The sequence below is a fragment of the Macrobrachium rosenbergii genome, chromosome 21 (assembly GCF_040412425.1).
Source record: "Macrobrachium rosenbergii isolate ZJJX-2024 chromosome 21, ASM4041242v1, whole genome shotgun sequence".
NCBI classification, from domain to species: Eukaryota; Metazoa; Arthropoda; class Malacostraca; order Decapoda; family Palaemonidae; genus Macrobrachium; species Macrobrachium rosenbergii.
In genome coordinates this window covers 53,816,580-53,830,496 of record NC_089761.1, presented here as the reverse complement: position 1 = coordinate 53,830,496, position 13,917 = coordinate 53,816,580, and the positions used below count along the sequence as shown (strand labels likewise).

The 13,917-nt window shown below is 34.4% G+C and overlaps 1 protein-coding gene across 2 annotated transcripts in view; it reads right to left on the bottom strand.

Moving 5' to 3' along the window:
* Positions 1 to 1,446: 1,446 nt before the first annotated feature.
* LOC136850192 (zinc finger protein-like 1) overlaps positions 1,447 to 13,917 on the bottom strand; it is a 43,674-nt gene continuing 31,203 nt past the window's right edge. The window contains exons 4-6 of one of the 2 annotated variants that reach the window (XM_067123832.1): positions 13,192 to 13,366; positions 10,554 to 10,854; positions 1,447 to 6,130 (exon numbers count right to left, since the gene is read on the bottom strand). In XM_067123832.1, coding sequence (XP_066979933.1) covers positions 5,938 to 6,130; positions 10,554 to 10,854; positions 13,192 to 13,366 — 669 coding nt within the window. In that variant the 3' untranslated portion in view covers positions 1,447 to 5,937. Of the gene's footprint in view, positions 6,131 to 7,416; positions 9,708 to 9,807; positions 10,855 to 13,191; positions 13,367 to 13,917 lie in introns of those variants that run through there. The other variant, XR_010856578.1, reaches the window with a different exon arrangement.

Here is a 13,917-nt window from a genome sequence, read left to right as displayed (position 1 = left end):
TGGACCTAAAATCACGATTTTCAGAGGGAGACTTTTAACTTCCTTATTCTCCTTACTGGGAGTGTTAAATAATTAATAATCTTTATTGTCATACCATGGCTGAAGTGAGTCATGTCTCTTCTATTATCGTCACTGAGAGGTAATACTACCACACCCTGCACACTATTAAATAATCATGGTATCTGGTTATTTATGATTGATGTGGCCAGTTTTATATCTATCAGATAATTTTCACTCTGATTTTTATATGACATTTCATACAAACATTTTTCTTTTATGTTTGTATAATATCTCTTGTATCTTATAAACAAATAAATTTCAAATCATGTTGAAATATTTTGGTCCCTAATATCAGGAACCTTGGCCAAATTTCATTGCTAAAATAGAGATCAAACTGAAACAAGGTTGGGTCATCTGAACTTTGTTTTATAAACTTGTAGATTTACTGCATTTTACGAGTTTGTTAATAAGTTTTTTTTTTGGGGGGGGATCTTATTTCCAAGCAGAGGTCATCAATGTTTGTGAGTCTGTTACAAAAATCATTAGGCAAATTCTTTTATTATTAATCTAGGTACTTTCCCATACCTACAGAATACCCTTCTTGTATGCTATGCCCCTGAGCTTCTACTTATATATACTTAGTGTACCTCTAATCGAGGTCATCAATTCATTATGCACAGAGCTTCACAGCAGATACTCACCTTGGCTGGCCAAGTCTGCTTGAATTCTACAGGTGAGGATACATGCTGTTCAATGTCATCCTCCTTCATAGTCTAAGAATGACTAGAAATGTATTCAAAGCTGAGCCAATGTCTTCAAAGCTTACCTACGGTAAGGGACAAAGAAATTAGCTGGTATGAGGTAAGAGAGCCTAGCTAATTTAGTTTAGTTCAACTACTAGGTTGTAAGAGGAGTCGGTTCTTAGTACTATAGTTGCTCTCAGAATCCCAAAAGCTAATGACAAGGTGCTAGAAGTATGGGAAAGGGGATGATGAAGAATAAAGGTAACATGAAGGAATAAAAAGTAATTATTTGAAGTTCAATCGCATGAAGGAAGGAAGGATCATGTTCAGGCATGTGACAATGGATAGGGTAGGCAAGAAGACAGTGAGAGAGAGAAAAAGGAAGCAAGTAATAAAAATAGTGGGGAGAAAGTGAACAAGAAATTTAGGGGGAATAAAAAGTTGTTCTACAGTGTCATACATGAACAGTCAATCTTGCTACAGTATGTTACAAAAACATACCGTAGAGAAAATGGCAACAATAAATTTTGCTCCCTCTTGAAACAACTTTGAAAAGGAACCATTCATCTCATGGCACAGACAGATGAACATAAAATGCCTCATCTTCCTTAGCAAAATAAATTTAAGGAAGTCCAAACACAAAAACAACGATGAAAACATTGACATATCTACTCAATGTTAGCACTAAGGTTCAAGGAAAAAGTTTATAGCTGTCCAGACAATATATTTACTAATACTGTGATCACTCATTCTAACATGCTGTTTACCAAATTCTTCATAAAAAGCAAAACATTGCTGAAAAATGATAAAAATCAGACTTTAGACAGAGCTCTTTTCAAGTGAAATAGTGCACCAACAACCACAAAGATGTGCATGAATTGAGCAGTTTAAGTAATGCACATATTTTACTTGAAGCTAAAATATGGAATGTAATTCACAGTTACTGATAAAACTGGGGGATACCTTAAAACACACAAAAGAAAACAACGATTTGTTATCCGTGTAAATAACCAAAAAATAAATATGCTTTGTGTTCACAAAATTCAAAAAGATTATAAAGCATAAACCTACATTATATAGAAATTTGTTAGTTAAACATGTCTATACCAATATTTACAAAATGTATTTCACATAGAGCTCTAGTAATCCCATGCCATCTTTTCAATATGCTACAGTACTTACAATTTGAAAAAGTTATAAATCTCACTATGTGAATATATACAAAGTGCATAAAAATAGAACTATCACTGGATTTGAAGTAATCTAATGAAAAGATAAAAAAGCAATGCACCAATTCCCTATGGCATTGGCAACTAGTATGTATTCAAGTTCTGAGAGGAATATGAACGTAGCATACTTAGTCCTATAGCATTTGCCCCAACTGAAAATCAGTTTCAAAACCCTATCTAATCTTATAGAACCAAAAATCTCTATTCTAAACTTGATATGGGATTTAAATGAAATCACTGATAAACTGGTTAAATACTCATTGTGTTGCCTATATCCTTTTCCAAAACTGAGGGCAGCCCACTTTAATGTTATGAAATTTTATAAAAAAAGACAACCATATGAATGTGGATTACACAGTATGTAAGGCTAAACACATGTAAACAAATTGTTTAAGATTATGTATGAGCAGCCTATATAACAAATCCCTCATATGAACTCATGGGATTCTCTAAATTCCTAAATACATAAATTCTGTGTCATGGTAAAGCTTTTTGTTAAGGTCCACTGCACAGTGGTTTTTTGAATATCATTCACTCAACATTTTTTTATTCCTTTGTTTTAGATGCAAAAGGTTGTTACGTAGGAGCTACTCTGCAAGAGATTCAGGAACAGAGTCAAGTGCTCTCCAATTGTGAAGATTTATTCTTCCCAGAAGAAATATCATAAGATGTATCTGAATGTGTTCACACAAGAATCAACAGAATCCTAATCTTATTGCTAAATTCTCAAGTTTTCGCGGTCATACCTGACAAATTTCAAGACATCACTTAACTTGGTGTCCTTAAGAGATAATGAGCTAATATTGCACAGAATAATGTCTTCAGAACATTGCTTGAAAGAAAATTTATCACATGACCCATGGGTTCTCTGTCAATTCTTTATCATATTACAAACTATGACTAATTTGATTTTTTAATTAATGCCACAATGTTGTTTCAAGAACAAATTAAAAAATTTTCTCCATCACTTGCTTAACCTCATAAAAGCATTACAGATTCTTGAATCACTAATTTTCATGATTTCAAGCTCAGACTTCTTATAAAATAGAAAAGAAACCATAGTAAACAGTCAATAGCAGTGAAGAAGCTCTTAATATTGAGGATGAATTACATGGCTTAAAATATATTTCATTGGTTTTAGTTCTTCCTGTGGGGCCTTGTCCCTAAACAATACCAAACGAGATGAGCACATTATGTTTCAGTTACGTAGTAAAAACGAAAGCTGTACACCCTATGTAAGTTCCCACTGCAGCTTTTACTCCTGGTACCACATTAAAGACAGTCTGTAGCTCAATAACTGCCTTGAAAATAAAAGAGGATTCAGTTACCTACTAAGTTGAGTTACTCTCATCTTGCCTCGAGTTTGCTCTAACAAAACATTAGCCTTCTTGCCTAAACACTTCTAACTTCCATTGACACAAATCAATAGTATGATATGTACTTTACTAAATTCATTATAATGGTAATATCTGTGTTGCATTTAGAATACTAAAACCATTAATTAAAACAAACTTATGAGAAAATACTTGATAATTTAGGAGACAACACAAAGTTCCGTCTAAATAGCCAATCTGAATATCGTAAACCACAAAAATTAATTTAAAACAAATTTTACTTACTTTCATTATTTGATTAGGATATAGCTTAGTTTCAGATTATAATTATGAGAAGTTTTCTCTTTACCAGTGGCTCACTGCATGTTACGTAAATGCAGTATTTATACTACTAAACTGAAAATTTTTTTTTCAGAGAAAAGGGTGTAAAAGTAAATTTTATAAAACATGGTGAAATAATTAATTTACTAAATGCTAAGGTTTAAAATAATAATTTCAACAATAATGTTTTTAAATTTTGGCAAAACCTAGATTAGTCTTCTGTGAATCAGTACTTCTTTACAACCTCTAGATATTTAGATAAACTAATAGTAAAGGGTACTTAATGGCATTTCACATTCGCTTTAAAAGGTTTTAGAGAGAGAGAGAGAGAGAGAGAGAGAGAGAGAGAGAGAGAGAGAGAGAGAGAGAGAGAGAGAGAGAGAGAGTCTTATGGCCGTTTCTGTATTTACAAAACTCTAACCTTTGAACTAATGAAATGAAAGGTAGGCTGTTGGGAAACATTGAATTGTAACATATAATAAATTGTACTTGACCACAAAACTGCCAGTTTAAAATATTCCTTAGGTTAACCTGAATATATATTAAAACATAAATAAGAGATTTGCACTAGTAAATAACTAGGGTAGCTCTAAGAGGAAACTGTATCCTCAAATTCTACAACCAAAATGGAGTTGCAATTATAAATAGGGTTTGTGGAAACACTGTGACTTCCATCAAACACATGTTGTAATTACTATTTCAATAAAGGGAGAAAAATTCCAGAGGTATTTTAATAAGATGGTCAAATTCCATCATAAAAAGTCAACTGGAAAACCAGTAAAATTATTACCAAGGTAACTTCCAAAGCGATAAAATAATTTATTTCATAATTTCAATTTCCCATAAAAAACAACTAACCTTCAGCAATGTTATGCCATTCAACTCATCTCTACCATCAATGGAAGACTACTTGTGGAATATGCTAATTATAGCAATACAGGTAATGAGAATCATCCACTATTTATTATACTAAAATAACCCATTTAACAAAATTTAAACAAAACTTGCATAAAGGGGTCTTCCTTAGTGTAACAGGAATCCTATTCAAAAGAAAAAAAAATTCAGAATATGATATTAATTCTATAACGAGGCACCACTGTATTCATCGACAAAAAAGGATGTTACTGCTTTGGAAATGTTAAGACAGATTCATGGTGTCTTCAAATTTCTGAACAATAATTTCCTGAGGCCTCATTTCTAGCCTATAAACTATGTGTATACTGTAGTGGTTTGAAATTTATGATGAAGCACCTTTTCAGCCTTTTTGCTATAATAACTGTCTATTTAAACAGACTTAATCGTAATTCATGTTATCCAAATAAATCTCAGTTTCACTCTGAGTTTAAAATGACATCTCATATTTCAAATAATTTTCGGTTTTGCTTATATTTCAATTTTTCAAAAATATTTTGATTTATAAGTACCATTCTTTAAATATTCAATTTATGTGATAAAACTATTTTAGATCACAGTCACATTTTTTGTCAGTAATACATTTCCCTCCGACCTTAATTAAACATTTTGCTCTTTATATTTTATGCATAATTCTCTTTTCCAAAGGATTTATCACATCCCCCCCAACTGTTTGCCTATTAGGTGCAAAACCTTACATCAGATAAATATCTCTACTATTGCCATCCACACCTACTCTCCTTCCCAAAATCTTGCTAAATCAACAACTGAACAGTTTCAGAGAAAAAGCAATACCAAAGCATCTGCATCATATATAGAAACTTTCTCAAAATATTTCTTAGATTGCTTAATCCTCATCCAAATGACTAGCCTTACCAAGTCCCATTTAGTACAGTGCAGCACAACTGTATAACTTTCTTTCAAAATCATTCCATATAATACTCTACAGCTATAATCTATCTAGCTAAAAAAAATAATCACAATATGATGAATCATGCTATATATAGTACTGTGCTAATGAATAATAACTTATACTGTAAACTAAGCAACAAATATTTTTCACACAGCTATGAAGAAGTCATAGGAAAAACTATTCAACACTTGAAAAAGCCAACATATCAATCAGCCACAGAGAACCTCCAATATTTCCTCATCTCCCTACAAAATGACGTAAGAAAAGGTTAACTCATTCTACTTGTTCTTTACTCTTTGCATTTAATCACCTTTATACAGATGGTTTATATTTACAACTGGAAAATGTAGTCGTAGAACAGGCTCACAGACACACAAAGGGAACATACCTTTGAAAACTGTATGATGAAAATTGTAAGACACTTGAGCCAGTCTCCTAAGATTTAACACATATTGCTTTGAATATACAAAATAAGTTTTAAATAACTATTTGTCTTCTACTCTAATATTAGGATTGTTAAATGGATCTAATAAAGGGTCATCATCTGATGCTCCTCTTGCAAAATAGGACAGCACGACTATTATTGTTACAATGCCTAGAAGAACCAGGAGAATGATCATACGTCGACTTCCACCAATCAGACTCTGATGATGGCGAGATGATGGTCGGCTCATGGTTCTGAAAAAACATGGAAGCTATGAAAAGAAAGATGTTAAGATGATAACAGATGTATGAAGTAAATTAAACTTTGACATGGTCATGCTTTAATTATCCTCTGAAACAGCAATCATTCTTTCAAACTTTCAATTCCATTTTTTTTACAGGTAGACAATCAATATACCCGTGTTGTAAAAGATAAACGATGGACCAATCTGAAGAAGAAAAGCTTACAGGTATAATCTCAGAGAGAGAGAGAGAGAGAGAGAGAGAGAGAGAGAGAGAGAGAGAGAGAGAGAGAGAGAGAGAGAGAGAGAGAGAGAGAATTCCTTCAATTATCTGGATAAATACATTGCAGAGCCAAAGGCCTGTTGGATAATGGCAAAATCCAGATGAGGGTAAGTAAAAAGATCTAGCAGTGTTCAAGGGCAACTGCCTAACCTTCTTCGCCTAACCTTGTTAATCCTTGTTAATCCCACATACCTCAATATGATTATAAACAACAACCATCACACCTTAAACTGAAAACTTTATGCAAAAGGCAATTACATATCTACCTTTTTTCCCCTATAAATACACTGAAAAAAATGAAAAATTAGGACAATAATTTTTTAGTTGCTAAAAGATATCAATGTATTACTGGAATGATTAATTTTACTTTTGTGCATAAACGTAAAACCGGTATACAAGGGTAAACTAACATACTTTATGTTAAGTAAAATCCCTCAAAATCACAAAACAGCTGTTTCCCAATTCATTTGTTTACATCATACTCAATGCTGTTTATGTCAGTTCTTGGTAAGTGGTTGTTAATTACCAGATATGGTTATGAAAATGAAATTCAGTAAGAAAAGACTATTTTCATGTTTTACTTTCCTTTAATTAACAAGAAGATGGGATTACCAAGGAAAAGAGGTTAGCCTAATGTTATCTGGGCAATCAAAAATGAAGCTCACATGATACACGAGATATGTATACACTGAAATTATATTAGAGGACAAAATTTTAAGGAGTGCATGATATGAGAGATCAAATGATACAAGAGTACATTTCATTTGTTTACAACATTGAAATAATGCTCCGATTTTTATGGAATTTTTATGTTATACATAAATGATGTTCCAGGAAAAATTTGAGAGTGATCGGATGATTATTTTGGATTTTATTAAAAAAATAAAAAATAAATAAAAATTAAAAATGATTCACCTCCTTCATTTTTAGAGCTATTGCAATGCGGCTTCATACACAGAAAGTATATCACAGTATGAAAAAAATAATGGGAAGAGTTTTTCTACTTTTCCTTTTCCTTTTTTTTTGGATGGGGGCGGGGATTTTTCCCCAAAATTTGTATAATTTGATTATCATTCCTCATCAACCTAAGAAAAAATTAACCCCAAACAAATATTCATCTTTCTTTCCTCTTTCCAATGGTATATTTAACTTTAAAGTTGGCCTAAAAATAAAAATGTAGTTTGCGTTTGAAGTGCAAAAAGTGAAAACTTAAAAACGACCGTATCAACAAGTGGTTTTTTTGTACTCATGGAAAAAACTGATTAGAGCATTATTTTGGTTGATTTCTGGCTCCAGGTCACCCCCTTCCCTCTATAAAGGGGTGTTATTCAGCAAGTACCACCTGACTCATTGTTGCCTTGTTTGAAACTAAGAAACTAGAAGTTTAGTAGCTACCGGGCTGATATTCTTGACTCATTTTCAGTCGTTTTTTTCAGTTTGGTCTTTTTGGTCTTTGGAGTTTGATTTTCAAGCCTTTTGTCTCTCGAATGAAGAACTTCTTCTATACTTTCACTTGTGCCAAACAGATGTGTTAGCAAGTTGAATTTCTCATAGCCAAAGTTGTGTTCAATTTCCTCAATATTTATCTCACTCAATTGATGGTGCTGAGATTTCCCATTGCTAATTCGCTTTGCTGGGACTAACTGTAAACCTACACGATTGGCACTTCATTAAAATATCAGTATCCCATCTATTGGCAGAGAATTCGACCTGAACTTTACCCCTGCAATTTCCTACCTTGCACCTAATAACACTATTTTATCTAACCGAGATTTGATATAAAACTTGTCATCATATACATCCTTTATTCATTTCAATCTGTGAATTTTTGAAGGTGAAAGTGATTGTATTTAGAGTTACTGGAAAAAAGACAAAAAAAATTGCTGAGTAAAAGTGTTCCACCACCCGCTTTCAATGTATGGTGGCAACCCTGTCTCCTACCACCAACAAGCCATTGTTGTTGCCAGACACTGCCAGACAGATAAGTTATAAAAATCAAAATAATGAATAAATTAGGCGAATAAAGGAAAAAAATGACAATAGTCATTAGGAGCCAAACGTCAGCCCTACCTCACGTCCAAAACCCCATCAATTTTAATATTTCGAAAAAATGCTTTGGTCACGTGATAGAAGGTGTTGCTCATGTCTTGCACGACCATTTAACCATTTTTTTAAACTTCAAAAATATTCATAAAAAAATCTAAGTCCCCTTAACTCACTTTGCCCTACCAAGGAAGCTGTTTGTGTAAAACAGCCTGTGTTTACATCTTTAGTACACATGGATTTTCTCAATGATGACAGGTGTTGTTCTCTCTCTCTCTCTCTTCTTTTTTAACTTTGTGCTAGAAGTATTTCATTACAAGTTACAGTACAGTAGTTTACATATCCTTTAATAAAATGTGGAAAAACATACATGTAAAAACATGAACAAAACAAGCTGTAGCAAGCACACCAACCCCAGTTACAAGTTACAGTACAATACTGTACATATCTTTCAATATAATACTGATTATCATAGGGCTGCCGTATCTGAACAGTCAAAATACAGGACGCTTCCCTCTTGAATGGTCCCCTCTTCCCTAGTTAAAAAAAAATGTAGTTTGTATGATCTATCACTGATGGGCACACATGTGTGTATGGTAAAATAATAAAAAAAAACTTACCTTAACATAAGGCTGATTATCTTGAATTTCTATTTAATCTTAATCTAGTTACAGTCTTCTTTGCTCATTATGTCTGTGGCTGCATGTTGTGTGGTGTGTGTCCATCCATATTTTTTAGATCTGATACTTTTCAGGAGAACTTTATCGGATCTTATGTAGTTGTTGAAGTCACTGCATGATGTCTCATGGAAGTTGTTTTGTAATGTCAAGAGACCCTTCATTGTAGCAACATTCAACTTATTCCTCTCTTTTATCCACTGACTTCTCATTAGTGAAAATACTTGCAGCCTAGTTGGTAACGCCTGACAGATTGTTGTTGTTGTCGTCGTCTTCTTCTTGTTTTTATTTTATTTAATTATATTTTTTTTGTATAAAAGCTGAAATTCCAGACATTTGCAGAAATTTTAAAATTCCCACCAGACGAGGATTTTGACACCTAAATGCAAGACAAATACGGGAAAATCCGGACATATGGCAACCCTACATTATCATAAACATAAAAACAGGAAACAGGTCAGTTAAGCTTCTTCTTAGTTTTCTGTAAAAGAAAACTATTGTGCCAGCTTTGTCTGTCCATCTGCACTTTATTCTGTTCACACTTTTTTGTCTGCATTTTTCTGTCCACCCTCAGATCTTAAAAACTACTGAGGCTAGAGGGCTGCAAAATTGTGCATTGCTCATCCACCCTCCAATCATCAAACATACCAAATTGCAGCCTTCTAGCCTCAGTAGTTTTTATTTTACTTAAGGTTAAAGTTAGCCATAATCGTGCTTCTGGCAACGATACAGGATAGGCCACCACTGGGCCATGCTTAAAGTTTCATGGGCCACTGCTCATAAAGCATTATACAGAGACCACCGAAAGATTGATCTATTTTTGGTGTCCTTGATTATACACTGTAGCGGCTGTACAGAAACTCGACTGCACTGCTGAAACTTTGGCACATTTTTTACTTGTTTTTAATGCCGACTCGCCTACTGGCACACAGATATATCTATCTTTAATTACAAGTAAGGTTCATCCCAAATAATTACTGTTAAGTACAGTAGTTTAATCAGAACACTGAACAAATTTACCTAGCTCTTACAGAGCTGGCCTGAAGGATTTGCCTTTGTTTTGATTTTAGTGTTGGCAAAAAATTAGTTCCATTGTAACCCAACTTTCTACAAGCATTCTGCTTAGCCTTTCATCTGATCCCTAATGTTCTTCATGGGATTTTACCTCACTATATAGATTCCAATGTTTACTTGACTCATGGTTTCCAAGTATCACAGACATTTAACATTAAGCATTCAACTTATCATCACAGATGTACGAGGAGGGATATAGAAGACATGCGACATTATCATTCAAATGAAGAAATATATCAATCATTGCAGTCTCACACAACCTAACCCACAGTTTGTGGACTAACTGCATCTTATATGTCACTGACCTAAATTCCAACTCCATCCATAGCCTTAATACGTAAGAAACACTCACTGCTTACCTCCACCACCTGGAGAACCATTCAATGGCTGATCTTCTTTTATATTTATCTTCATCAGGATCTTTCCCCTCAATGGGTGGTCTTCTTTTATATTTGTCCTCAGCATCTGCCTCAATATCATTGCCAAGGAGGAGTCGTGTGTCAGATGATGATGATTTTCTGGTAACACTGCTTCCTGACGGATGATGAACATCACCCCTATATTGTGATGTAGTGAGAGGAGGATCTTCAGCAGCCGTTATGCGAACACCACTACTACTCACAGTTCCAGTACTGCTACTATTAGATGTGCTACTTGCACCTGAAAATATAAGAGGAATTAAAGGTTATGCACAAGTAAGTCACATGATAGGAATGCAATTTACTAATATTTAATTTTTTATAGAGAAGCCGCTGCTTATCCTCAAAGGAGTTACACTCTCATGGTACCCCAGGGCACCATAAGACAAACGAATCAATTACAAATTCTCTTATAGTTGGTCTCAGCCAGAATAGTGCTTGTTGGCATAGCAATAAAATGTAAAGGGCTCTATCTACTGTCCTACAACGACTGCCATGGCTCTATCTACATCCCACTCTCACAGGTGTGACAACGTCGTATGTCAACCACCATCCTCATTACACCCTGGTCTGTCCAAGAGTTCACTTATCCCCAGGTTGCCCTCTGGAAATCGTGTTTGTGCATTTTTCGAGCATTATTACCTGTACACCAATCAAACTAAGTACTTAGTTTTAAGACCCAGTTAAAAGTTTTAGTTCCTTAAAATTTTAATGGGTAGGCTTATATTTGTTTAAATTAGGAGCCAATAGGCCTCTTGCAAGGCAAGAAGTTAGGAGTACATCGCTAGGCTACACTGTAACAGCCGTGATGTTTTTTCTTGTCTGACAAAGTGAAAATTGGCATTAAGGCAATAATATTAGACAATTTTGTTTTTAAAACTAATCATTCAATGACCTTTTTAACACTGATAGATAATTTGAGGTTATCGAAGGGTAAATCAGGTTAGCCTAACTTCTTGTTTAAGAAACACATTAGTTATCATAGCTTCCAATCGTGCTTGACTTGCTAGCCTTGTTGTTTTCTAGAGGCCAATATTTCCTTTGTAGTTTTTATAATAAAACTAAATGGCACTTGTGACAATGACAGTTCCCCAGTTATCCTTAATATTGGAGATTCTTTCCAAGTGTTAAAAGGAACACATTCATGCGGATCTACTTCCAATGGGTATTACTCCGCCAACAGTGATGTCACAGGTGTTGGGAAAATTGTTGTGAAGTTTGTTTTTTCCCTAGGAAATACATTTTTTCATAATGGTGAGCTTTGCCAAAAAATTTAAAAACTTGGAGATATATTGGTTCATGAGTTGTTTCCTGTTCTTTATTACCAAACCCTTCGGGTATTCAGCATGCAGAAAATGGTTAATAACCTTGCACTATAATTCAGACCGAAAAATTGATTTGGGTTGTTGGGATTTATTAGGAGCTAAGCCATTTTGCCACCTCTCAATTTCTTTAGTAAGCTCTTTTTAGGACAAGCAATACCTACACTATCAATAAAGAGGTTTTGACATAGGAAAAAACCTATTTTTGGTAGCTGCTGCGAGTCCTCAAACCCACCCACTTCCCCTGACAAAAAAGCATGGGACTGGGGTGAGCATTCACCTTGCACAGACCTGGCAAGTAAGATGGGCGACGTATGCTTTTGTCACTTTGCGAGTGGGACATAGAGAGAGCTGAGGCAGTCGGTGTAGGACAGAAGATAGAGCCCTTCATATTCTATAAATGTGCCAAAGCACTATTCAGGCTGAGAACATCTATAAGAGAATTCTTTGTAACTGGTTGGTCTGTCTTGTGGAGCCCTGGGGGGACCATGAGTGTAGCTCCTTTGAGGACTTACAGCAGCTACCAAAAATAGGTTTTTCCTACGCCAAAACCTGTTTTTTGAAATGGTTAATTCAACTAAGATTTAGAAATGAAATAACAGTGGCAACAGCAACAATAGCAATATGTAACACTGATACACAATATCACAAAGTTAATAACTAAACATGTCCAATGGAAGCATTAAAAATGGATGGAACTACAGTACACATAAAAATTGGGAATATATTATAATATAAAAGAAAGACCTATGCTGGTGATCTTTACATGTACATCTGATATTACATACTTTCTACAAAATTAAATATCTGACCTGTACTGACTCAAAACAATATACAGTAATTTAAATTCAGAGGGAAAATTACCACAAGTGCAATCTGCATTGAGGAACATCAGCATTACAGTAATATTTCACATAAATTTCTTATGTTCTTCTATTTCCAACATGCATGCTGTATTTATCTTAGCTGGTAGTACATTTAAACAATTTCACTTTTTAGCACTTTGCAGTAATGGATTAAGGACCCGTTTTATTTTCCTCACTTTCCTAAATTATTTCACTTTATTACAATAACCATGAAATTCACTTCTGTAACCCTCAAGATCATTACATTTTTCACCAATGTATCATTCAAGCCAAATATTCAGTTCTTCCCAAGCCCCTTTCAACCTTGCTAACTCATACAATATCAGAGAGAGAGAGAGAGAGAGAGAGAGAGAGAGAGAGAGAGAGAGAGAGAGAGAGAGAGCATGCTACCTTGTGTCTGAATTCGTGAATGTGATTCAGTATGTGATACGGGGGAAGGAACTTCATTATGCAAAACTGCTGTTGTCAAAGATGATGAATTTTGCTTAACAACTTCCTCAGGAGAGATAATGCCATTTACAGCAGGCAATTCCTTGGCATCTGTTGAGTCCTTAGTATCATCAATCTGTAAGGAATTATATCACAATTACATTAATCAGCATTTTAAAATATACTTAAGATGGAAATGATACATAAAAAAAAATCATATTTCCTATATCCAAACCTCTTATTTCATTTACAGTACAATGCTTCGCCTGGTACAATGTTAACCAAGGATGGAGTCATCAACGAAAGGTCTTACCCCAGAATATATTTAACCCAAGGGAACTTTCTCATTCATGGTATGACTTGTCATTAGCTTCCTTGGCATGTTGAAACAGCTGCAAGGAAAAAACCAACTGAAAGGGCTGAGAATAGGTCACTCTTTGTAAAATTAACAGTTGTATTCGCAGACTTTTCCTCTTGTATTCAGGTTCTGATGGATTTGCAATTCCTGTGATTCTCCCTTCTACTGATAGGAGGTTCAGGATGACGCAGATCCTCCATGCTGTCATACAAAGGTACATTGGTTCCTTGGTACACTTATTTAATTAATTCCAAATTCCAATTTGTATATCAAAATGTTCATATATCGATCCGAATATTCCCATAAGGAATACAGTGGAACATCGCCTA